Raw genomic sequence first — 25887 nt, forward strand, 5'->3', positions numbered from 1 at the left:
CCCCGCCATAGCTCTCAGGTTCGGCATCATGGCATTAAGAGGAAGTAGTCCCGTGCGGGTAGTTTGGTCTGACTGTTCCCACACGAATCCGTCCGACTAATAGCTCTTCGTTTGATCCAATTAACAACCTCATCATCTCATCATCTCCCACACAATACAGCTATCATGGGCAAGAAGCGCATTCTCATCTCGTACGGTGTTGATGTAGATGCGGTATGTGGATGGCTTGGGTCGTATGGTGGAGAAGACAGCACCAGCGACATATCGCGTGGTCTGTTCGCTGGCACGGTTGGTACGCAGCGCCTCTTGAAGATGTTCAAGAAGTACGACATCAAGACCACATGGTTCATTCCAGGTCATAGTCTGGAGACATTTCCGGAAGACATGGCAGCAGTACGCGATGCAGGACATGAAATAGGCCTCCACGGTTACAGTCACGAGAACCCCTCCGATATGAGCATGGAACAGCAACACCACGTGCTAGACAAAACATATCGCATGTTGACTGAGTTTGCTGGCAAGCCTCCCCGAGGAAGCGTTGCGCCATGGTAATATTCCAAAAACCACCGCTGGAGACAGTACGCTGACTATCTCGGTAGGTGGGAAACAAGCCGCGAAGGTGCCGAACTGCTGCTCTCGTACGGCATTGAGTACGATCACAGCATGAGCCACCACGACTGTCAACCTTACTATCTGAGAACCGGAGATACCTGGACCAAGATCGATTATAAGAAGAAGGCCAAGGACTGGATGAAGCCACTCGTTGCAGGTCAACAGACTGGCCTAGTTGAAATCCCCGCAAACTGGTATCTTGACGTACGTACGACTTACTACGCTCTGATACATCACTCACACTGAATGTTAGGACTTGCCACCTCATATGTTCATCAAGGCTTCGAAGAACAGCCATGGCTTCGTGAATGCGCGAGATACCGAAGACCTATGGAGGGACCATTTCGACTACTTCTACCGCGAATACGACGAGTTCATCTTTGTAAGTATCCCTCACCGCCTGAAGAACTCGTCTAACACTCCTGCAGCCCATCACAATCCACCCTGATGTATCTGGGCGACCTCATTTACTGCTAATGCACGAGAGACTGATCGAGCACTTCAAGAAGCATGAGGGTGTTGAGTTTGTGACGATGGAGGAGATGGCGGATGAGTTCAGGAAGAAGAACCCGCCGCCCGAGGGAGCGCTCATGCCATCTGAAGCGGGACTCAAGTTGAAGGAGTCTCCGATTAACTAAACAATTTGATGTCATTTTGGATTCTTCCGACTTTGCTTTTTTCGTAGATCGTCCTTTGCAGATGGTAGCGAAGACGCAACGCAGCAGTGCCTAATGCGAACTACGAGCTAGCTGTCACTAGCACGCCAGAGGCAACATCACCACTAGTCCGTGGCATCTACAATGTAGTAAGATCACGAACATGCGCCACCTAGCTCCGCATGAACGCCGTTCTAGAAGCCAGCCCCGCGCAGGAACCGCCGTCATACGCAGCCACCGGCAACTGTCAAACGAGCCACTGCAGGGCGAACGCTAGCAACACCCCACCCAGCAATCGGGCATACCCACCGCCTCCAACCCCCTCCCAGCTCCCAAGCCATGCAGCATCCACGCGCTGCACCAAGCCCTCGCTGCTCATCTCCGCAATCAGTTGGAGTAACGATGATCCCCAGGCGACCCTTCCCTCCAACCGGGGTAACCATTGGAGGCACCCCTGCGCCTGAATCGCGTAGCCGATGGAGACGCTCGCACCGCTCTCTCGCCACTATCAACCTCCAAAACAACGGGGCAGAGCGGGCTGGCAAGATCCACTCCTGCCCCGGATTCTGAGAGATACCGCGTTGGCGTGCTGATTACCACGCGGGTTATCAACGTTCTACCAGGGCACCTGCATCTGGCAAGGATAGGGCCGTTGCGTGGCATGCGTACATGAACGTATATATATACAGTGACCCAAGTACCGATACTCGAAGTGTTGAACAACTGTTCGTTACTCAATCAGGGTCGACAGCACAACTACCTGACGACATTGCCATCATGTCGGCTGAAAAGCAAGACGATGTCATTGCGCCCGCACCGAGTACCAGCTCCGAGAGCATCAACGGAAAGGTTGACCTCGAGAACGATGGCGAGATCTTCAAGCGAGGAGAGGGATATGAGGACTTCAGAACGGTGTCCTGGGTTCACACCGCGGTCATCTTCTTGAAGCGTAAGTAACGGCCTTCTGCAGTTCACAATCATTCCGCTAACAATCGTCACTATATAGTCATCTTCGCGACTGGAGTCCTTACAATCCCCAGCGCAATGTACACGCTCGGCGCCTTCCCCGGCGCCATCAACGTGCTCGGCTGGCAAGCCCTCAACACCTGGTGCGCCCTCGTGCAAGGCCAATTCCGGAACAACCATCCAGGCTGTCATTCCATTGCCGACATGGGCCAATTGGTCGGTGGCCGCATCGTCAAAGAAATCACCGGCGTCCTCTTCCTCGTTGCGTTCATCATCGTCGCAGCATCGGGTATAGTGGGTGTATCGACGGCACTAAACGCGCTATCCAACCACTCCCTCTGCACAAACTACTTCTCCATCATCGCGGCGATCATGGTTGGCACGTGTGCGAGTGTACGCAAGTTTGAGAAGATCGCGTGGGTTACGTGGGCGGGATTCATTTCTGTTTTCGTAGCTGTCTTCATCGTCGTGTAAGCTTTCCAATCCTTCTCCAGCCCTCAAAACCACATCTCTAACCCATCCCAACAGCGTCGGAGTAACAACCCTCGACCGCCCCGCCGCAGCCCCCCAATCTGGGCCCTACGAATTCGGCTACCACGTAATCGGCCACCCCACCTTCGCCGCAGGCATCACAGCCGCCAGCACAATCTTCTGTTCCGGCGCTGGCACTTCCGCCTTCCTACCCGTCATGTCCGAGATGCGCAACCCGCGCGAATTCAGCAAAGCAGTGAACTGGTGCATGGGTCTCGTTACCGCCGCGTACCTTTCCTTCAGCCTTGTCGTGTACAAGTGGTGCGGGAAATGGGTTGCGTCGCCTTCTCTCGGTAGCGCAGGACCCATGGTGAAGAAAGTCGCGTACGGCATCGGTCTTATTGGACTGTGTGTTAGTGGCGCGTTGTATGTGCATGTTAGTGCGAAGTATATCTTCGTCCGCATACTGAGGAACTCGAAACATCTTCAGGCGAATTCGCCGGTTCATTGGGGTACGTGGCTGGGATGTGTGACGGGCATGACGGTTGTCAGCTTCCTCATCGCATCCGGCGTGCCGATCTTCAACTATCTGCTCAGTCTGGCGGGTAGTGTGGCGTTTGCGCCGCTCGCACTTGGACTGCCAGGCTGGCTGTGGATTTACGATCATCAGGGCTACTGGAAGGGGAACTGGTGGCAGAAGATCATGTATGCGCTGCATGTTATCTTGATCGGTATTTCGGTCTTCCTGACGATCGGCGGCACGTACGGTGTCATCGTTCAGATCATGGACGCGTACAAGGATGGGTCGATTGATTCGGCTTTCTCGTGCGCGGACAACAGTAACTCGTCGTAGGTGGTTTTCTATTTGCTAGTTAGACATGGTTTGAGAGATACCCTCGGTCAGCACCGTAATGAAGATGATCATACGATTGCAAACGTTTTTACATTTCATTCACTTTCGTCGATGAACTCTTATCTGTCTTTCGCGCTCGAGCCCAAGGGGTCTTTTCGCGAGGGTACTTCTGTTGTGTACATTGAGGAGGGGGGGGGGAGGGAGATATTCGGTAACGCTGGTTCGCCAGGCTGTTAAGTAGTCGTCTCCATATACCGTGGGTGTGTATAGAGACGACCACTTAACAGCCTGGCGAACCAGCGTTATCGAATATATCCCCCCCTCCGATGAACTCTGCTATTTTCATGCCAACGAGATAAACCGCAATGACTAGAACGCCACGCGGTTCTCAAACGACCGGCTTCTCCTCCGGAATAAGACCCACCATTTCGAGCATCCAGGCCGTGGAGTTGATCAACCCGTAGAAGAGCATTGGTATCACCTGCGAAGACGTTAGTAAGTACACAGACTACGAAAATGCGCTTGGTTGTTGCCTACCCCGAAGAACAAATTGCCGAGAATGCCTCTGCGAAGAATAGTTTCTGCCAACTCAGTCTTCGTGATGCTAGGGGCGACATCACTCTTGAAAGGCCCGACAAGCCTGTAGAATGTAACGAAGCTTGCTCCAAAACAGTAGACCAGAAGGACCTTCAACCCGTGCGCCATGTAAAGTTCGCGTAACCCGGGAGCGCCACCAAAGTCTTTCGCGAGAGTGCTCATGTATGCGCTATGGTCAACACCATACTTGATGCGCGAGGTCTCTTTAGCCAAGAGATGGTAATGTGGGGGATCAGTGGGCATGGCCATTTGATTGGTGATGAGCGCTGTCCACCACATCGCCTGTTGTTCAGCGATGGGCGGAATGGCACCAACACCAGGTCGTACAAAGCCGATGAAGGATATGCTAGGATCTGCGGGCGAGACGATATTGCGAATGGTGGCATCGGCTGCTGTAGGGTATGATGGGTCAAGGAAGTAGAAGGACTGTTTGTAGCCGGTGCAGTAAACTACGCAGTTGGGACGTACTTCCGTGTCCTTCATGCGTCTCCAGTCTTTACGGTCGGGGCGCTTCTCGAATATCACTCTGCCGGTTTCGTCTATGCGCTCCGGGAATGTGCATGTGTCTACCCATTTCTTCGACTGTGCGTCTTCGGGTGGGTCTACGTAGCCGTTGCCGAGGAAGGCGAGAGGGTGGCTCTCTTTGTAGGGCCGGTTTAGATATGGCATCGCTTTGCTGCTCTTGTTTAGGAAGACGAAAGCTCTGCCTAAACGGTCATGTGGGAGTGCGCCGACGTGTTGACTGTATCGGGTCAGTATGTGCTCTTTCGTAAAGATTAGCCGGAAGCTCACTTCATGCCCGCCTGTGTGCCAGTCAAGAACCACAACACACGCTTGATGACAAAGTCCGATACAAACCAACGGAATCGACTCGCAGCTATCGCGCGATGCACGTAGGCTGTCTCGAAGAGGTTGGTGATGAGACCGTCGATAGGTAGACCTCCTTTGAACTGCTTGCCGAACACCTTGAAACGCGAAAGCGCTTTGGGGAAAGAGAGGAAGCCCGTTCTGAAGCACATGGTGACTGAATTTGCATCACCCTTCATGGCTTCGTAAGCGATATCTACAAACGTTAGCGTGTATCCGTCTCCATGTCCTCGTATAGTGTACCCATGGCAGTCTCTCCACAGCCCATGATGAGCACATCTTTGCCTGTCAGCTGTGCTCGCTTCTTGTACTGCGAAGAGTGGAAAGCTTCTCCTTTGACACTCTCGATGCCAGGGATATTGGGAATGTTGGGCTCGACGTGCAGTCCAGTACAGACAGCGACGTGTGAACAGTCGAAAGTGCGCTCCTCCCCATCGCTATTCTTGTCGACGTATCTGACACGGTGCTTCCACTTCCGATCAGTCGACTTCGATATAGGCTCGATCTTGTTGACTCTGCAGCCCATCTTCATGAGCGGCTGTAGGTCGAACTTGTCCACGTAGTCCTGCAAATAGCCGACATATTGTGGAAGCGAAATGTGGTCTGGTGCTGACACGGGGAAGCGGTGGTCGGAGAAGGTAGTCAATTGCTTTGAAGATACCAGCTCGGCGTTCTCATAAGCACGGTAGTGGAATGTGCCTCCGATATTGTCTTCGCTGGAGGGTGTTAGGTCATGTGATGGTAAACCCGCTCGGGGCTGAGTGGAGTATGCCTACGCCTCGAACAAAACAGCCTCTATCGGCCGATCAGGTGTCGATGCCTCAAGCAGTGTCTTAAGAGTCGTCAGTCCGCCGGGACTTCCGCCGTGTTAGCATGTGATGATTTTTGTTGAGAGGGTGGCGTACCCAGCCCCAATGACGGCGACTCGCATCGCAGGAAGCTTGTCGGTGCCTGCCATTTCCACGATCAATCAAAGAAACGATATCTACAACGTCTACAGGAAAGTGATGTTCTAGAGTCTAGAGTTACATCTCGTGTGGCCACTGCTGGACGTCGCATGCAAGGGACGCGTCGGTGATATTCCCTCAACCAATCAAGACGCTCAATCTAAAGGATGACATCAAGACAGGACGCGCGACTCCGACGGGCACATGTTGCTCCATGCACTTTGCTCCATTTGAGCCTAGCCCCGGCGACGATGCCGTCGCCAATTGATGTCTGCTATCAAATTGGGTAGAGACGGACGATGCCTGTTCTGAGACTGCTGCGGGCCAGCAGCCGAGGACATGCGACGATTTGCACGTCATGCCCTAAATATCAACACCATAGCTCCACACCGCTGACGTCCACGACTACCTCAGCATGGAGCAGCCACGCGAGAAGGTCGCAATAATAGGCTCTGGCCTGGCGGGACTGGTTAGCGCGAACCTGTTGTTCCACGATGTCCGCCAGCGATATGCCGTCAGGGTCTTCGAGTCGGTAGGCCGCCTAACACCCACTCTATCCGCGACTGTACTCACAAAAGTAACTTTAGGGCAGAACGCTTTCCCTAGACGCCGCCTCCATCTCCATCCCCGATGCAGCCACCGACGCCTCCACCCGCGTGGACCTGCCCATGCGCGCGTTTGCGGGCGGCTACTACAACAACCTCAAGGCCCTGTACGACTACCTGCGCATCGAATACAACTCCCAGCCCTTCCTCTTCGAATTCGCAAAATGCCGCGATGCGAGCCCCGAGGCCTTAGCGACTGGCCGCCGCGACACGTCCTACTTTACACATGCGTCGAATCTCCACCAGATGGCGGCCCGACCGAGCAGAGTTAGCAGGACCTCGTACCTGATGCAATGGCTATACCTGATACTGGCCTACTCGTGGTTCGCGCTCTGCTGTTTCTTCTTCGAGCCTAGACAAGGCGAGACTATGCAGCAGTATCTGGACCGCACATACTGTCCGACCTACTTCGTCACCTACTACTTACTCCCTCTCTTGTCGAGCGTATCCACCTGTCCCCACGAGTCGCTACTCGCCTTTCCTGCCAGCGACATCATCGAATACAAGCGGAGGAGCCACGGCGCACCGCACTATACTGTATCAGATGGCGTGGGAGGGGTGCAAGACGGCCTGGTCAAGGGTATCGACGTTACTCTCGAGGCTACCGTCACGGCCGTAGAGCCCTCCGAAAAGGGCGTTCGGATAACCTGGTCTCAGGGCGGGTCAGACGCTGAGAAAACGGAATTCTTCGACAAAGTTATTCTTGCAGTCGCCCCAGATGTCGTCGGCCGTATCTTCAGACCTCTGCAGCACCACATGCAGCGCATACCGACTGCAGTCGTGGAAAGTGTGGTGCACACGGATTGGGCAGTCCTCCACGGTAGCGACGCCAGGCACGTCGATAAGAAAGGCGCGCAGCTCATCCACCTCAATACAGCAACCTCCGGTACGCACACGACCGAATCACATCATGTCCAACCATGTGGCGTCGTAGTAACCACTTGCCCATGCACTCCTCTCGATGAGAAATGCGTTGCTCAGCGGAGCCGGTTCACGCGCGTTCTTCGCAGCCCGGAGAGCCAGCGCATCGTCAACGCCATATTTGATAAGCGCTCGAACTTCGATACAGATGACAAGTCAGTGCCACAGTGGAGGAATGGCGAGGACAATGTGTGGCTCGTGGGCGGCTGGTGTTGGGACGGTATGGTACTCCTGGAAGGCTGCGTTGTCTCGGCCATGCGAGTGGCTGATGCGTTCGACGTCGCGGTGCCCTGGAGGTATCAGTAATTCATGGAGACAGGCGTATTCGGACTCGGACTGTGACGCATGGAGCATCCTCCTGCCTTTAGTCCGTTCGTAGCCTTGCAGGTAATCCAATAGAGTAGATACCCGGGCAAGACAACATGCCCATAGCATCCTAGGACTCAGGAAGTGATGTACGCGATTCAAAGTGTTTGAACGAAAGTGAAAGTATTCGGGATTGAGGGGTCTAGGATGCGACTTCCTGTTGTGCGTATCATATGGCGTCTCGTCATACATTCTCACCGGAAACGGCTAGCGTCATTGCGTCGTTGAAGCTTCCCGCGAAATCCCACAAACACCCGATTCTGCGTCGCACCAATCACTACAACACGCCAAACAAATGTCCGCTACGCAGATACTCGGCGCAGGGCTGGCGACCTTACTGTTTTGGCTGATGATGAGAGCGCGGGGGGCTCAAGAAGACAAGGCTTCAGTTTACGGGCTGCAACATGGGCGGCTACATCTGCAGCTTCCCACAGCCATGTGGATGAACATGGGGTATTGGAAGAACGCCACCACTTCAACGACATTAAGCGAGGCCTGTCGAGACATGCTGAACGTAATCCTTGCTGAGGCTGGCCTTTCAAGTGACAAAGGCCCAGCAGCACGGAGAAGAGCCTTGGTGGATCTGGGCTTCGGATGTGGGGACCAAACCATCTATCTCATGAGCAAGGAACCGATTCGAGCGTGCGACAAAGACTGGTGGGATGAAAGAGATCGCTGCGCCACATACCAGCATTACATTGGCATCACGAAAGATGCAGTGCAGGCTCGATACGCCTCGGAGCGAGTTGACGAGCTCAAGAAGGATACAACGAAGGCGGCATCTCCTGAGATGGAAGATGGTGGAACCCCCACGATATCTCTCTTCTGTGCCGACGCGTCGAAACCCAAGTCCTGGGACAAACAGCTGCAAACAAAGTTGCAGCTTGCGAAGGACGACGCAGAAGAGCGTTGGGTGTTGGCACTAGACACAGCATATCACTTCGCCCCCTCACGCTGGCCCATCATTGAGTACGCTCACTCGGAGCTAGAAGCAAACTGGATGGCCTTTGATCTGTGTCTCTCTCCTACCGCTACATGGGCCCAGAGGATGACGCTTCGCCTTCTCACTGCCCTCATGGGTGCGCCCTGGGCGAACTTCACCACACCACAGGGGTACCGCGAGAGGCTGGAGCAGATAGGATACGACCCTGAAGCCATCACCATCACCGACATCTCAGAACATGTGTTCGCGCCACTAGCGGCATTCCTGAAAGAGCAAGACGACAGGCTCAAGACGTTTGGTTTAGGCTTAGGTCGCTTTGGTGTTGCGAAAACCATGTTCGGCTGGTGGGGGCGGACCGGAGTTGTGCGTGGCGTAGTAGTGGTCGCGAAGAGATGAGTTGTATGTCGGTTATACGAGATCTAACCTCGCCTGGACCCTTTACCGGTGTGGTGGGAGGCCTGAAGTCAGCCCTGTAAGGCTGAGGTGGAAATAAGACACCAGCACTTGCCGCGAAAAGTGTACGCGTTGGACGACCCTCTTCGAATTTGCGCCATGATGTCTCATTGACTAATCTGTGGGCTGGCCTTTGAATAGGTTCACAAGGGTTTGGCACTGCGTTTGGTGTACAAGTATGCCTCCCTCTGGAGCCCCTGTGCGACGATGGTGGAGGATCACATTCCCTCGTGCCGACACCCGCTCTTAGCCCCCAACTTCAATACAAACTGCACGCCAAGACAAGAGCCAAGACGGCGCAGTCAAGTTACGCGCTGTCAGACGATAACATCCGCATGCTTTATTAAATCTACGCTACATCCCTTACAGCGGGAATCTTGACTCCCCATCTTCCCTACCGGCGGATCGATCACACCAAACATGGAGCAACGGGAGTCGCATGAGATGCACAGCGTCAGCGAGGAGACCAGACAAGCAAATGCGAGTGCACCAAAGGTCCCGGAAACTACTCACGAGCCCATGTACACGTCGAGGCTGTCGAGAGCGTCTTCCATGACCGTTCGCGAGCCCATCGTCAGGACCCTCCACACTTCGTTCTGGCCGCTGATGGTCTTCATCTTTTACGCTACACTCGCCCTATTTACCTGGATCGTTCTTTGTGTCGCGAGCAGCCGGCCGATTGGAAGCAAGTTAAGCTATACGGATAATCAAGACTACTTTAAAGATGTAGCTCGTCTCTTGGCTAAACACGAGAGGATCCTTAGGGCTGCACAGATCCTGCAATCGGTAGTCGCCCTACTCACCATTCCCATCACTTCAGCGATATGCTCTATAGCCTTCGCTGCCTATATCCAGGCTGGCAGCTCGAGAACGAAGTTGAATCTGCGTCAGACTATGGCGCTTGCAGATCAAGGCTGGATCAGCCCAAGAATGTGGGCTAGGTGGTCTAAAGTTGGAAGTCTTCCATTGTACTTCGCCTTTGCATTGACCTTAGTGGGTGAGTCATGCCCAGATCTTGGCAGGAAGCCGGTGTTGACTCGAATACAGGTGCTGTCTTCCCGATTCTGCAGACAACGTTTATCCAGGTTACTCCGACACGAATACCAACTCGCAGCACACAGTCCGGTCTGATTAGGGTCGCTGATATACCTGCTCTAATCAGCAGCACCGACAATGACATAAACACAGCAGTTGTTCGACTCCGTAGCATTCTAGAATCGCGCGCGGAAAGAGAACATGAGCCTTACCTCTGGATCGATGAACAGAAGGATGGACTGGATAATGACATGTGTTACGATACATTCAGTGTGGCCACCAATTGTAACCGCTTCTCGAGGAGTCTTTATCAACTTGATGAGATGAGCTTAGATGCCTGGTTCTCACCCGTTCCCTTGGACTTCAGCACCGGTGTCTATGTTGACCCTCAGTACGCACCGCGCCTCAATACCACAATTGAATACCGGAACATGACAGACGCTGAGTGGCCAACCGAATGCGTTCGCGACAGAGAAGATGTATTTTTCGCACAATACCGTGGAGGAGAGACGGGATACCGGGAGTTCGATATAATAGCTTGCATACCCGCCAATATCTCTGGCACGCCTTGGCAAGCTACGTACAACCGGCAGGACATTACCGAGGATCTTTTCCTCGCAATTTCGGTGCCTTCAACGTTACGCACTCCTGTTACGTGGAAAATTACCGCCCGTTCGACGTTAGGCTACTTCGAACTTCCTAATACCAAGAACGGCAATCGCGCCGGGCCGTTACTCCATGAGCTATCCTTGGACAGCGCTAGAGGCTCTTCAACCAGCGGATCCAGTCGAGATGAGAAACGAGCAACCAACGAAACATACGCAGGAAATGTGAGACAACCCATTGGAAATCACATAGGTCCGCTGACTGCTATTGGACTGGCACTATTCGGCGAAGGCTCTTTCATCGAGAGAAGAGTTTCAAATCCATCCGCCTTCCTTGTAGATCGGCCTGAGGTCGATGATGAAGTATGGTTCAGAAATTTCGGCAACAACTGCCTCGGGAATATGCCTCTCAACTTTGCCATAGGGGGCCCGTGCCTCCGCGACTACGACTACCAGTCCGAAGTCGACGTCCTTGGCCGCGTGAGACAACTAGCTGCATTCTTTGATTCGGAACGTTCTGCAAGTAGGGCGTTCACTGTGGCCGCTTTCCTCGCCAACAAGGAGTGGCTGAACCCGAGCCAATTCCACAGATGGGGAGGATTCGACCAATCGCGGAATGTATATGTCGATACGGGCGTTCCAACCAAGAAGACATATATCGCGCTTTGGGGGGTCATCACCGGGTCCGTTTTCCTCGGCCTTCACCTTCTCGGATTACTAGTGCTTGCCCTGTACGCCTTTTGGATGAGGCCATTCATGCCTTGGTTGGGTGCAGAATTCGTGGTCAAGGCTGGTACGGCACATGCTGATATTCTGAGCGCTGCCGAAGGGGACAAGCAGTGGAAGCAGACTGTTTCTGCGTGCCCTGGGTTCGTCGGGGACGAGAAACCCACAGATGATGTGGGTCGAATCGCATTTGGTGCTACTGCTGCCTTGAGCACAGCACGGGACAAGAAGTTTGAGGAGCTATAGTGTGGGTGTAATTCTAATAGATCTGGTTCATCGTTGATGCGGAACTTTTACCCGCACCTCGTCTATGGAAGAAAGCGAACAGAACTTGCGCAGCCCACATTGGTATCGAATCGAAAGTACGCGAAATCTCAGCGCAGTAGAGACTTCTAGGCTTCCCTTGTATGTGATGAGTACGACTTTTTTTCATAGGCCCTTCAATGGACTTGAGTCACAGCTATCTGAATATCTAAGGTTCGGCATGGCGCTCCGGCGAACAATGCGCGATCGTGCGCTCCTGATAGTACGTAACCACCACTCCTGAGGTCTCCAAGGTCAGCAAACCCACTCATTACCCACGGGCAGCGTGAGTCACAGATAGCCTTCCAACTCAATAATTAACTCATTACCAACGTGCAATGTGAGTCACAGAGACGCTTCCAACTCAATAAATAGTGCTCTGTCCCTCTCTTCTCTCCATTATCCTTTCTTCATCATCCATCACATTCAAAGTCCAAAATCCGAAGAAAGTTTTACCATTCCATCCCAACTATCTTCAAACACTACTACCAACACTACTACCACATCTACCAACACAACCTCACCACACCACAACAAAGATGTCTTCAACCACACCTGTCTACGCCTGCAAGGCCGACTTCATCGCTGCGGGTCTGTCTCCCTACCTCCAGCCCGCCGGTGAAACAGACACGTGCAGCATCTGCACCAAAGACTTGGCCTGCGAGAACCCCTCGGCCACCAAGCTCACCGCCGCCGACAAAGAAGTCCTTGAACTGGCCTTACAACACCCAGCCAACACAATTATCTTCAAGTCAAGTTGGCTCAAATCCACAAAGCCTCTTCACAGCCACCACACCAATGAAGAGCAAGCCGCGTCAAAGCTAAACGCCTGCGGCCACATTTTCGGCACCAACTGCATCATGACTTGGTTTGAGAGGTGCAACACTTGTCCTATGTGTAGGACAGTACTGTTCCCAATATGGGCACAGGAAGAGATGGAGAGGGAGAGGGTAGAGAGGGAGGAGGAGGCGAGCAGGGAGTATTGGGGGTGGATAGAACCTCCTTTCTAAGTACTAGCATTTCACTGCACCGATGCAGAAGAAAGCGACGACCTCCTGGGGTGGTTTTGGCGTTGCGTTTTTTTTTTGGGTTTTAGGGTCTTGAAGGTCGACGCGCATCATTATGAAGTTTGCCTAGGCTAGGTCAGAGGTCACTGAATACCTCCTGGGATAGGTTTAGCGTTGGCGTCTATCGGTTTTCACGGTTGCGAATGCCTCCGCGCATGGTCGTACCGTATGGTTTCTGTAGTTCCGAATGCATTGTCTCTCCCTCACTCACCCGTTCTCTGCCGTCCCCAATCACATGTGACAGCACCAGATAAGCCTACCCCACGTGACACCACCTCCCTCCCTCCTATTGCCCTGCATATGACACGCAGACGACCGCATTACTGCCCGAACCTTAGCCCGATGACTTCATCCAATATACAACCTGCGACGTCACCTCTAGGATTTTAGGCCGAAAGAGCTGCAGGATCGTATAATCGGAGCGAGATATACCCCAGATGCGGGTTTGTCTCTTAGCTAATTCTAGAATACATCTTTGCGGTAACTCTCCCGTTGCACGCGTGTGCATTTGCGGTGTCATGTCGGAGATTTATTTCGGAGGACCGATCGGGCCGCTGTGGAAAGGAAAAAAGAGAGGGCGGCGTCCTTTAATATGTGTAGTGTTGAGCGAGACGGCACGACTGTTGAGAAAGAAAGATAGAGTATATAGCAGGCATGAATGCTGTCTCAACGTGTGCCGGGAATCTCGAGAAGCAAAGTTACAATCTTGTTAGGCTTGTTGGTAGGTGGAGTTTGTGTTCTAGGTCACGATAGAAGGGCGCCACCTCGCTTGTGCCGGAACCATGACCTGGCAGACCACGCGACGAAGAACGGCCGACGCGGCGGGCTTGTTTCAGTTCGCGGTGATGAGCATGGGGGCTGCGTGATCGATAGGGGAAGCCAACCGTCGCCTCGGGGGTGTTCAGCTTCGGCAACCCCGCACGTCGTGATGCAGACATATGCGCGGATCGCCCATAGCGTTGAGTTACTTTTCTTTTGCTAACCGATCGCCTCGAGGGAAGTGAAACTATCATCACGAAACCTACCAGAATGCGGCAAAGGATTGCCAGCTTGCTATATTGCTTTTTGTCTGCAATAGCTCATGCTAGCCGCATCAGTGCCCCGGAAGCGCAAGCCCCCATGAACGGAGGGCCTGCTGGTGTGGTAGCTTTCATTGGGTCACAGGTATATGGTTGGCAGGGATGCATGCAGGTTAGCCGTGTTCCGCGTCGGACCGTCAGATGTGCGACAAATCAGCGGCGCACAGCATGAGCCCCGCCGCGCTCCCTGACTAGGTCTTGCTTCCCGAAAGGCCAACACTACACTTGTCGCATGGGCCGCACGGCTGAGGCACCCTGGGTGACGCGAGATAGGCGTTGAAGACGGCGGACTCAACGAGCATAGTGCATGACAGCTCTGTGCTCTGGACCAGGCAATGGGGAGGATCGCCTCTTTGGCTTTATCTACGTTCACTCGCTCCGCTCGGGGCTTTTTAATCCTGGTTCCAGTTACGCCCCTCTCTTTCGACGACTTTGGCTTTGATGTGCGCTCGGTATGCGGTGAAGTGAAGAAGAGCTGGACAGTATTGATCATGGCGGGGAAGCATTCGGATCGTTTCGACATTGTCAATGGCAAGCAGCTTGCGTTGTTGATTGCGCCCACACTATGCCTTGCGGTGGCTGCGGCGGCGGTGGCGGCGAGATGGTACACGAGGAGTGTCAGACGGGTCAACACGATCAACGAAGATGCGCTGATGCTGGCTGCTCTGGTAAGACGATGGAATGCTGACGGCGGTACCATGCTAACAACCGCAGGCTATGAGCTTTGTCGTAGTTACGCTAGTTTACGTGCTGGTGTTCCTCGGCGGAGAAGGGCTTACGAGCTATGAGATTCAGGCGGACCCGACGAAGAACTTTGACGTTGTGGAGCGTTTCTGGCTGCGGGTATGTTTAGCTGGGGGCTTCTCGAGAGTTGGCTAACAGGTGTTCAAGATACAATTCGCACTGGATATCTGTTGGGCCACATCGGTTGCAACGGTGCAGGTGGCGTTTGCGAAATCCTACCTCCGCCTGTACGAGAAGAGAGTTTTTGCTCGCATCGCTTGCTATGTGTCTATGGCGCTCATCGCGATCTGGTACATCTGGTCGCTCGCGGGTTGGATCAGCATGTGCCATCCACCGGGGGAATGCAAGCTGCAGAGCAAGAAGTCATGCATCATCATCGGATCGCTGCACGTCTTCTTCAACAGTGTCATCCTCTTCGCCCCGATACCTGCCATAGCAGCAGCAGATCTCTCAGGCAAGAAGAAGGCATGGGTGATGGTCTTGTTCCTCCTTGGATGCTTGTACGTGAAGCTAAGCACTCGCTCCGAATAGCTCTTGCTGACACCACACAGTTGTACCATCCTAGCAGTCCTCCGTATCGACTGCGCGATCGACGTCTTCGGCAACGTCAATGATGACCCGATCGGTGCGTCGTGGTGGCGTATCTGCTTTTCCCCAATCGAGGTCGCTGTCGGTATTGTCTGCTGTTGCGTACCCAACGTCCGTTCGCTTCCTTCGTGGCGCCGAACTCCTCCGCTCCCGACTGAGGATGGCGGTATCGGTCTTCGCCGGATGAAGTTCCGGACACAAAGCAACGGCTCGTCGACATCGAATCTCAACGCACCTCCTTCGCAATGGATGCCAGGCATCAAACCGCAGGCGGCTGCCTTCGTCACGCTGAGCAATGAATCGGCTCCTTCGGAGAGACTGGGCTCATTGGGGCTGAACGAAATCAAAGTTACGAAAGAATACAACCTTGATCGGTTATGAGTGCGTTGTTGGGGCGCAGAGTCGAGATGGCTAGCCACAGCGATGCATGTTGGGGGTAGCGACGTTGATGCACGAAACAGGCGCGTAGCATGGCGGCTTCTCGGGAAACGTGAGGTGCTACATTGTACGATTTGGGACGACAGTGTCACTTCGGAAATGCGCGCACTTGTCGTCGACGTCCATGTGGCACAGTCGTGCCGCTGCGGGAGGACGCGCATCTGACGTCACGGTCACACTCCCGGAACGTGATCCATGGATCCTTCGCCCCACCTCATACAAGAAAAAGCTGAACAGGTCTAGAGCCTACATGAACGCCAAGTCACCTATCTTGTAGGGTTTTAAGTTGATGTAGGCCGCAGGCCTGTTCAGTTTTTTTTCTTAGTTGGCGTGGCCCAGACGCCTCAAGCCACCAACCCCATCCTCCTACGAACGCCCAAGCCATCATGGCCCCCAAACCCAGTCTTCGCCTCGGCACACTGCCTCTGCTATATCACGCTGGACTCGCGACGTGGTACTTGCCAAAAGATTCCGATTATGAAGAGCCGCCCGAAAGCATGCACCTGCAGCGAAGACCCGATGATCCGGCTACTGCAATTTCGTTCGAACTCAGAGCATTGGTCCGCTCATTCGAATGTCTTGGTCAGATGAAGTCAACTAACACTCATCGTCGGCTATTAGCTTCCAACGGAAGGGGCATTACGAAGAGAAGCGATGTGAGGACAGGTGGATGAAGAGGCTATCCGCCAGAAGAGTAGTGGTTACGGCAGGACCAGTGATGACAACAGAGGGGCTTGTCAAGGCTCAAGAGAGCTTGAAGCGCAATGCAAGAATTAGATGATTAGTCGCAAGACAGGAGAACTGGTGAGCATCAATCACCGTGGCTAGTACAAGCGCAGAAGATATGCGCGCATGCATAATGTAATGAGCATAGACGACCGACTTGCTTTGCGAAACACTGCGAGATCTGATGATGTTCTCGTGTTCCACCCAACATACCTAGACATGGTGTCAGTGCATGTGGCAAGCCATTCCACTTAGACAAGACGTGAGGTGGCACATGGGAATGGGCGCATATGGGCGCATGTTTCAATCGCTGCGCAACATCATGTTGGCATTAGTTGAGGTGTGTCCTCTCGAAGGCCGGAATGAGGCCATTTGCGCAACTTTGCTTGGCGTTCTTTCCTACTGAACAACAAGCTAATGCAAAGAAAACAGGCTAAGGCATTGCTGTCACTGCAGCTCACTCCACATTGCTGCCTGTATTCGGTGCTGATAGGCTTGACGATCGACGGAAACTCGATGTCTCTCTTCCGAATCTTGCCGCTGTCACGACGCGCTCACCTTATACAAAGAAAAAGCCGAACAGGCCTAGGGCCTACATCAAACCAACGATGAGCAAATATGGAGGAGTAGCGTTCATGTAAGCTCCAGGGTGTTCTATTTTTTCCTTGAATGGGGTGGCGCTGAGCACCTGAGACAACCACAACTGAGCTGACATCGCGCTAGCGCACGTTCTCTGTCAAATCAATCACTGAGTCGACATAACAATCCCATTGCACCGCTTCCATGTCGTTCGGTGAAACTGGCAGTCGGACTTGGTTGCTCCTCAATCATTATCCTGTTCACCATGCTCCGCAATCCCTATATGATCTTTCTCAGTGCCACATTATTCGATCTCATCTTAGCCATCGCGCTCGTATCTCTCTTTGCGACTGCATACCCCGATCGCTTCCGCAGCATACTGTGGAAAGAAGGCGGCAGCAATGGCTGGAACTCCGATCCTATCCAACGTGTATACGACTATGCGAACTATCGCAAATCACCACCAATACCATTCATATGGGATGAAAGGTATCCTCCCACGTCCTCAATACAGCAGCCATTTGGATTTTTGACACTTCAATCAGCTGTACATTATGCAACCTATGCATTGCCATCATAACCCTGTTCGTGTGGCTCGTCCGCTTCTCAATCATGTCTTTCAGCAAGCAAACTCTCGACTTCCACTCTACGATCACGGTCAACGCGTTGTACGATATCATACTGGCAGGGCTTTGGATGTATAGTGCCTCGATCCAAAACTCGGGCGACCTGTCGGATCCAGAGCATATCAGTCTCCGGCCTTGGTATCTCGAACGCGGGTGTGCGGAGGCATGGAAGGAAAACCTGTACGGTTGCGAGCTTATGAGATGGTCGTATGGACTGTCAATGTTTGCTGCGTAAGTCGATCTTGCGATTCCTCATGGCAGGTGAGACTTCGATTGGAACAGCGTCGCTGATAACGGTCCTTTCGCAGGTTCTGGTTCTCCCTTCGCTTTTCGTCGACCTGCTTATACCGTGCGTACCTGCTCGGGAGAAAGCACGAGCTAGAGGACATGGTGTGCGCTTACGACAACCTCTTGTAGCATGGAACGATCTAGCCACATGATTAGTGCGGATGGCCGCCATCAGGGCACCAAAGCTATTGAAATCGGGAAGTGTGAATGAATGATATACTAGTGATGCCGGAACGACTCCGGTGAATGCCGATCATTCGCTATGAAAACTTATGCTCTCTGCACTCGGAAATGAGTTTGAACAAGTGCGCTATTCGCATCGCTCCCGCTGTCAGCAACGGCACGCAGATTACCTGCGCGCGATCTGACTCGATCTTACCCCAAGTGTACGTGCAAGCCGAATTGACCAATCCCGCCGTGGTGTCATCATCCAGGCAGGACCTTGCGAGTCTAAACGTCGTGCGCCGCAGTTCACGGATGCAAATATCACACAGGGCGATTATTACTCGAAATGAGCAACCACCAAGTCATCTACAAGCGAACACCTCGCCCTAGCCTGGCAACTGAAGGACGCCAGACGCTCCGTGGTCTGGGTGATTTGCGGGCTCATGTCGGAGCGGTCCGTCCGAAGTGGGGCCAGCCCGATCCAACCTCAACGCCAGCCCTTCCTTCCCTTCCTCTTCACCATCGCGTCGCATACGTGAATACCTGGCGTCTTGGTTTGATTCTTCTCACGCATCAAACACTGATATGTCATGTCCAGATCATCACCCATGCTGCTACAGCGTACCTAGGTACATATGAACGTCCCACCACGAACGCCCACCATGAAGGACGAGATAACACAACAGAGCTTTCAGTAGAAGGTCCAAGATCCATGTACTCGGAAAGCACTCGATATTCGTTTTCTTGTATCGGAGATGCTTTCTCATCTTCTTAATGGCATCGTACCAGTTTCCTCTGTTGTCTCTAGACTTCTGGATGTCCGTACATATGGCATGTAAGCAACTACGTTCACATCACTAGAAAGAGCAGATCTGGTATGACTTGCGGATATATCGGCCAGTCAAGAAACGCACGCGGAGTTTCTCGTGCATGTTTGTCGCATTCTGCGCTTTCGAGGCTCATTACGTCACCGACAAACTATACTGACGGACAAACCCTTAGCGGTGTATGCCTCAAAAGTCGGTGTCACCCTGAATACATGTACAGACTAGATAGATATACTGCTGGTATTCGGGGTCACGGTCTCATTCAGGAGCCAGAATGCTCAGTCGGGAGATCTGTGGTTTGCGTTAGACGTAGTGAAAGGCCCTCAGCGCAAACGCGTCTTGGCCAATACCTGTCACGCGCTCCACCCTTTTCTGCGAACATATACCGCATAGCCTGTGCGATTTTTGATAGCGCTAATAGTTGCTCGCACTCGAGTTTCTGTTTTCCCCGCCTGCGCTCAAACTTTCCTCTTTTCAAATCTCCACAACCCCCGCTGCGTCCAGCAACAAGTCTCGTCAATCTCTCATAAGTCCACATTCACCAGTAATACTGCTCGACACTGCCCCCACTAGCGCACTCTGTGATACCTTCGAGCTTCAGCGACAATACCAGCATCTACTATTGTGCAGCGCTACGACTGAGCGCCAAGGCGTAAATACTCCAATTCACTTCGAAGTCACAGCCCCGCCTTATACTACATAATCGCACGGTACTGACCTCCTTCTTTTACAAACCATCCTCTCCACCTCCATTGCAGAACTTCCGACTCACGACACCAAACAGTCGACTTTTACCTCAACGATACCAAACCATCCACCTTTACCCGACGCTACCAGACAGCCGACCTTTACCCCAACATACACCATGAGCGACAGAGCCAGTCAAGCGAAAGAACGCCAGAACTATGCGCGGAGAATAGTTGATCTCGTGATCGAGTGTCGCAACAAGGTCCCCAGCGACTGTCCCGAGCCGACGCTCATCCTGTCTGACGAGGCTCTCCGTGCATATGTCAGGGGACTCGAGAAGTCAACATGGGAAAATAGGACGGATTTAACAGACTATCACCAAGTGTGTTCAGATCTCATTGCGAGGCTCGAGATAATTCGTGACGATCTTCCAGCCGAGTGGCGAGAGTTCTCAGAGCTACTAAGGGACGCTACGAAGTACCCGGAAGGCATTACACCCAACACCACTCCCGCTCGTCCGCTGCCACCTCAGACGGACCTTCCTTCGGAGGCTGTCTCTGTCGCATCCGCCCAGAAAGATAATGACATCCCCGAGGTCGTGGTTTCGCCACCCGACGATACTTCCCCATTGCAGCTTCCTGGTATAGCTATGAGCTTTCCAGCGGTATCAGCAGTAGTAAACCCCTTCGTCGGCGCCGATGGTGCGTCCATATTCAACAAGGTTGATACAGAGGCGAAGCCTGCAGACAAGCCTTTCCCGTCCATTAAAGCCAAGGTACCAGAAAGAAAGCTGGCACCTCTGAAAAAAGGGTCGCGCTCCAAGAAGCCTAATGACGAGTTGGCGCCTGGCGGTCTTGATACAACCCCGATTACTGTTGCCGCATCCGTGGAGAAGACAATGCCGCCAGTCACAGCACCGAAACTCGTCTTTGACTTTGGTGCTTCCTCAACATCGTTCACAGCTCCTTCAACACTAGAGCCTAGCTTATCGGCTGAGCCAAAGGAGAAGAGATTACGACACACTTCGACTCCCTCACCATCATCACCAAGTTTCATCAGCAAAGATGATTCCCCTCCCAAGGTCGTTTCGTCACTGGCGGTCTCTCTGGACTCCGTCCCATCGAAGTCCACATCCACTCAGACTGACCTGGCGCCCCCTCCCAACAAGGGTCAGCAGGAGATGATCTTGAGCATCCTGGAAGAGGAGCGGGCTGCGCGTATCAAAGCTGATACAAAAGTCGAGGAGTTGATAGCGGCCATGAGCCGCCTACAAGCGAAGGTTGATCGACTGGTGGAGGAGGCTGAAGCAAGCCGGGCGGAGACGTTGGCATCAACGCATTCAACCGCGAAACCTCAAGAGCCTGTGAAGCCTACAATGCATGCATCTGGCCCCAACTCCCGCATCAAGGACGACCCCAAGGGCGACAAGGCCGTGGCGCCAAAGCGCAAGTCCACGAACCAGATCGTGAGGTCCCTCAAGAAGGAGTTTGCTCCGGGGACGTCCCATGTCGTCTTCGATCAGTTGAAGCACGGGACTTTGCGCATCTCTGGGCTTTTGGAAGCTCAGCCTGCCATCCTCCAGGCGCAGATCGAGAAGGTGCTATGCGCCTTCAAGGTGCCAGTATCTCAGCGAAAGAAGCACGCGTCAATGGTCATCGATCTGGCTAATTTCGGAAATGGCCTTGCTCGTGGAACAAGTTATCTTTCTCTCAACACCAAGGTCAAGAATGCAGCTACCACATTTGCGGATGAAAAGCTGGCCGGCCATCTCTTCCACGAAAAGAATTGGTTGTGCTTCCGCTGCGTTTCTGAGCAGCACGGGTGTATGCAGGGGTACATGGGTGGACGTGCGGTATAGGAGAGCGGATCTTGGAGTTTACATGGGCGGCGTGAGGCATACAGAGGCACTAAATGTAAGACCTGCGGAATACAATCAATACCCTCACATTTACATCAACCATTGCAGGGTGATGTCTCTTCCAGTGCCATCACACGACATCACCAAGCCATTCAAAATCCAACGTATGAAGCACGGTAGTGACACGAAACATCACCCAGCCAGTCAGAAGTCAACGTATGAAACAAGTTAACAAGCACATTGAAGTAACTCTATATGGTATCTGCCCTGTCCATCCCATTCTTCCTTCCCTATCCTAGATATTTCATTCCAAACCCCATCATTACATCAATCGCGTCGCAACCAAATGGCAACATGAAAAAAGAGGTGCGGGGGTATTAGGTGCATGTGCATGCAAGCAAAGATAGTTGAAACTCTCAACAAAGACACTAAACTATGTTGCGGCGAAACAGCGACAACAAACAAGGTGGGAAAAAAGGCAAGTCGCTGCATATATGGGTATATCCTCATCCCATCCCGCTGGAAACACTGTTGTATACGTAAGGAGAAAGGAAATGGTAAAGGAAAACAAGTGGCAAGCGCTGATGAAGCGGCTTGTGTGTGGGTACTATCTCCGTTGAGGTGTCGTGTAGCTCGCTTCGTCGAGGGGTGCAGGGCGGAGCCAGGACCCAGGGACGAACAGCGAGGTTCGGAGTCACCTGTTGCGGTGCTTTATTTGTTTGTTTCTAAGGAGAGTGTGCGTGGTCGGGCCAGCCGAGGGAGCAAAGGTGGTATTATGTGCGTGTATGCGCGGTGGAGAGTGCTGAATCAGAGTTATCCCCAGTTAGAATCGTCGCCCCAGGTTCCGCCCATATCGCGGTGCGAGACGATGCTGTGCTGGGAGATGTTGCTTGGGCGCCGTCTCATGATAAGACGGGAGAAGCGGTTTTGGTGCTCGTCTTTGGGTGGTGGGGGTGGTGGCTGTTCGAGTTGAACGCCGCGGTGGCTCGAGTTGTTCGAAATATTAATTAGTCTGGGGACATAGCGACGAGAGGTTGGCGTGCTGGGCGCCTGTTGCTGTTGTTGTTGTTGGTGCTGCTGCTGTTGCTGCTGCAAGAAGTTTGGTGGGAGGCTTTGGCGGGGGTAGTGCGCAAAGTTGGAGTACTGCGATGTGGGTACAGACACCATCTCCTTGGGTTGCTGGTAGTCCATGTATGGCGCCGGCTGCTGGTAGCTCAGTAGATCGGGCGTCGATGCAAAGCCGGCGTTTGGCCAGCTTTGCTGCTGAGGCTGGAAGCTTTGCGCCATCGGTTGCGAAAAGTCCGATGGCATCGACGTCATGGTGGTATCGAAAGCACCGAAGCCACCCATGGCGGTCGCCGCGCTCATGCTGTGGTGCATGTCCTGGCTGACTGGCCATTGTGATTGTTGGATATCTTGGTGATGCATCTGTGGGGGCTCCACAGAGTCGATGTCCATCATCATATGCTCAGACGGCAGACCGTGCGAGCTGTGGAGCCTGTTGTCAGACGGTAGGCCGTGCGAGCTGTGCAACCTGTTGTCCGTCATGAAGTCATTCGACTCCAACTTGAACTCCACGATTTCGCCTTGACTGTTGTCGAGGGAGTCCGGGGCTTCGGGCGTGACTTCAGTCGTGGGTTCGACGACGTCCTTCACCTCGATTTCGGCCAAGTCGTAGGTGTCCTGCACCAACTTCTCAATGTCGAAAACGCGTGTATCCCATTTGGTCTCGAGCTTATACCGTAAGCGGTTGCACTTCTTGGACTCCCACGCCAGCGACGGCCAGTTCGATTCGTCGCCATGACGATCGAGCATCATCTGGTTCCATGCGCTGGAGAGTTCGGGTTGCTTCAGCAGACCGAGGATGACGTTGGTGAAGTTCCACTTGGATCCGCCCTTCTCTTCAAAGTGAAGAGCGATGTGTTCGCATCTTTCTTCCCAGGTGGTTAGAAGAGAAGCGCAGAAACCACAACCCCAGGCGTCCTTGTCGTGCATGACGATCTCGTACTTCTTGACGCATGGCGATGCTTTCCTGCTCGTGGGTTGACCGCTTTCCCTCGGTTGCTTGCAGTGTTCACAGCCCTGTGAGATGTTAGTCTTGAATCTAGATGAGGGTAATTCTGACTTACGTGTAGCTTGGTGTGATGCTCACGGAACCGCTTGCCAGCATGGAAGATCTGCTCGCAGTCGGGACATCTCCAGGTAAGTCGCTGCTCGTGAAACTCTTCCTCGTGCGACTTCCAGTATGGCTTCGACTTGAGAGCCTTGTCGCAAAATGTGCAGGCAAAGTTCTTGGGCGCGGGCGTCGATGTGGTGGAGATTGTGGAGAGACGAGATGATGCGGTCGACAGGCGCGAGGATGCGGCACTGTAGTGTGTAAAGGACGAGTCGGTAGACGCGATGGACGAGCGCGGGTCCGAGAGCATGCTGGGTACTCTGCTGGATGGTACACTCAGGTATGATGACGCGCGGCTTCCGACGGTCGACATGGACGATCGGTCGGCGCCCGACCGACGCATACCATCTGGATACGCGTGAGCATACAACGCGCCGCCAGGGCTGAACGTTGACTGACCTCCATTGCGCGCAACGGAAAGTAGCTGGAGGATCTGCTGGTCATCAAGATGCTTCAGCGCATTGACATGGTCAAAGAGCTGAGGTGCCAACTGGTTCTGGCCAGAGTGACGGGGGGAAGAAGTGACACTCTCGGTCACGCTGCTCAAGGGCGTGGAGCTTTGTAGACTGCGCCGCGCGCGCTTGAACGAGTTGCTCTGCTGAGGGGTGCTGAATTGGTAGAGTTGAGCGTCGTCGGCCTCCATGTTATCTCGATGTATGCGCAATCGCCAGTATCATGCCGGAGATTGGTGGTTCACGGTCCGTCTTGGGCGGGCAGAGCTGTGGTTACTATGTAGGGAGGGCGAGTGCGCGCGAAATGGAAGCGTTCGAGAAGCTTTTGACGGTATACGGATGGGTATAAGCTCAGTTCTTAGGCCGCCAGGAAGACATTGATCGTCCAATTTCCGGGCGGAGACGGACGGCTCTTGTTTAGAAGAGCAACATCCGTGGTCTGTTTCACGGGTTTCAAGAGGGCACTAAGAGGCTGCCTTGGCATGCAGGCACCCAGGCATGCATGCCTCCACACCTGTCTGGTACTAGAACAGGCGACTATTGCACGGAGAGTTTCCGGCGCTGCAGCAACTCCCTCTAGTGATCAATATTGTCCATGGTGATCTCTCCTTTCGCGATCTCAAATTCTGAACGCGTCGAGCCTCACGATGCTCTAAGGGAGATCGCCGCGCCGGCGCTGCAGGGACCCCCAGCGCTACTAACCTAGGGCCGCATTCTCAGGGGTAATTCAGCAGACCACATGAAACGTGCATCTGCTCGCCATCTGAAAGCTGTCGTACCGCTCCACCTCACTGTCGAACGCGTAAAAGGTATCTGGAGCCGTCGCTTGCATCAGACGTGACATAATCCCAACTCCTCATCCCCACCATCTACGATCCATCGCGCTGTAAGAGAAGTTCGCACTCGGCCATTGGCCCGAAATTCGTCGCAGTATGCGTTCCTGCAAAAGTGCCGTTCTGGTGGCAGTGCTCAAAGAAGTAGGGTGGCCCTGTAAGACACATCGAACAACCAACACTAAAAAGCCAGCCTGAGGCGTTTCGCAGTCAGTTCCGTGAGCAACAACAGGTACTATCGCGATGGCCTCATCGGTAGTTCCGTTGCTACAGCACATCGCGTTCGTTTCGGCGGAAAGCCACCAATGGCGCGTTACGCGTGGTAGCGTGTTAGGCGCTTGTTGCTCACGTCTGTCGTCATCTTTCAGACGCATGTGGACGCGAGATAAGGCAAGGAGTTCTGCAGATCCCGCATAACGTCGAATGATCGCTCCAGCCATGCTCGCGAGCAGTCAAAGTGAAAGTGGCCCTTGCAAGATCTGCTTGGCTGGCAACGGTCTTTCTCTGGGGTACGCGTTACCGACGAAGGAACGGGTGCTATTTTTGGCGGAGCACCATGGTCCGATCGCAACAGGTAAGACGCCTGTAAAACGTCGACCTTCCCTCCTGCTATGACCACCACCTTGCATAAGTCGAAACGCGCCCGCTGTAGAGAGGACTGGCCACCAGTATGATCATCGTGAAGATGAGCTGACCAAGCGGGTGTTCTGCGGCGCAGCTGCCTGTGCGTGCCCAAGGTATCCATCGAGGCTGTGTGCCAGAGTTCATGCAAAACAACTCCTACACCCCGTGAACTTACACCTGCATCAAATTCGAAATCCAGGAGGC

General features: G+C 53.4%; 9 protein-coding genes across 9 annotated transcripts; 8 read left to right on the top strand and 1 right to left on the bottom strand.

Annotated features, from left to right (window-relative positions):
• Window positions 1-165: 165 nt before the first annotated feature.
• Window positions 166-1250, top strand: J4E85_007242 (uncharacterized protein; the record flags this gene model as incomplete). The annotated part of the gene is made up of 4 exons (XM_051471474.1): window positions 166-548; window positions 600-816; window positions 866-994; window positions 1041-1250. The coding sequence occupies 4 exons, from the start codon at window positions 166-168 to the stop codon at window positions 1248-1250; spliced, it is 939 nt and encodes a 312-aa protein (XP_051324548.1).
• Window positions 1251-2045: 795 nt separating this feature from the next.
• On the top strand, window positions 2046-3558 carry J4E85_007243 (uncharacterized protein; the record flags this gene model as incomplete). The annotated part of the gene is made up of 3 exons (XM_051471475.1): window positions 2046-2217; window positions 2275-2704; window positions 2763-3558. The coding sequence occupies 3 exons, from the start codon at window positions 2046-2048 to the stop codon at window positions 3556-3558; spliced, it is 1398 nt and encodes a 465-aa protein (XP_051324549.1).
• A 388-nt stretch (window positions 3559-3946) lies between these two features.
• On the bottom strand, window positions 3947-5980 carry J4E85_007244 (uncharacterized protein; the record flags this gene model as incomplete). Its single annotated transcript, XM_051471476.1, has 6 exons — window positions 3947-4039; window positions 4096-4897; window positions 4948-5218; window positions 5266-5738; window positions 5799-5879; window positions 5928-5980. 6 exons carry the CDS (start codon window positions 5978-5980, stop codon window positions 3947-3949), a joined length of 1773 nt encoding a protein of 590 aa, XP_051324550.1.
• Window positions 5981-6384: 404 nt separating this feature from the next.
• On the top strand, window positions 6385-7801 carry J4E85_007245 (uncharacterized protein; the record flags this gene model as incomplete). Its single annotated transcript, XM_051471477.1, has 2 exons — window positions 6385-6501; window positions 6557-7801. 2 exons carry the CDS (start codon window positions 6385-6387, stop codon window positions 7799-7801), a joined length of 1362 nt encoding a protein of 453 aa, XP_051324551.1.
• A 496-nt stretch (window positions 7802-8297) lies between these two features.
• J4E85_007246 (uncharacterized protein) lies at window positions 8298-9200 on the top strand (the record flags this gene model as incomplete). Its single annotated transcript, XM_051471478.1, has 2 exons — window positions 8298-8314; window positions 8351-9200. 2 exons carry the CDS (start codon window positions 8298-8300, stop codon window positions 9198-9200), a joined length of 867 nt encoding a protein of 288 aa, XP_051324552.1.
• A 477-nt stretch (window positions 9201-9677) lies between these two features.
• J4E85_007247 (uncharacterized protein) lies at window positions 9678-11869 on the top strand (the record flags this gene model as incomplete). The annotated part of the gene is made up of 2 exons (XM_051471479.1): window positions 9678-10250; window positions 10280-11869. The coding sequence occupies 2 exons, from the start codon at window positions 9678-9680 to the stop codon at window positions 11867-11869; spliced, it is 2163 nt and encodes a 720-aa protein (XP_051324553.1).
• A 596-nt stretch (window positions 11870-12465) lies between these two features.
• Window positions 12466-12936, top strand: J4E85_007248 (uncharacterized protein; the record flags this gene model as incomplete). The annotated part of the gene is made up of 2 exons (XM_051471480.1): window positions 12466-12803; window positions 12828-12936. The coding sequence occupies 2 exons, from the start codon at window positions 12466-12468 to the stop codon at window positions 12934-12936; spliced, it is 447 nt and encodes a 148-aa protein (XP_051324554.1).
• Window positions 12937-14563: 1627 nt separating this feature from the next.
• Window positions 14564-15785, top strand: J4E85_007249 (uncharacterized protein; the record flags this gene model as incomplete). Its single annotated transcript, XM_051471481.1, has 4 exons — window positions 14564-14740; window positions 14787-14915; window positions 14964-15316; window positions 15368-15785. 4 exons carry the CDS (start codon window positions 14564-14566, stop codon window positions 15783-15785), a joined length of 1077 nt encoding a protein of 358 aa, XP_051324555.1.
• Window positions 15786-19918: 4133 nt separating this feature from the next.
• J4E85_007250 (uncharacterized protein) lies at window positions 19919-21598 on the top strand (the record flags this gene model as incomplete). The annotated part of the gene is made up of 1 exon (XM_051471482.1): window positions 19919-21598. One exon carries the CDS (start codon window positions 19919-19921, stop codon window positions 21596-21598), a length of 1680 nt encoding a protein of 559 aa, XP_051324556.1.
• Window positions 21599-25887: the final 4289 nt, after the last annotated feature.

This window comes from Alternaria conjuncta (assembly GCF_024043145.1).
Source record: "Alternaria conjuncta strain BMP 0040 chromosome Unknown scaffold_10, whole genome shotgun sequence".
Taxonomy (NCBI): Eukaryota; Fungi; Ascomycota; class Dothideomycetes; order Pleosporales; family Pleosporaceae; genus Alternaria; species Alternaria conjuncta.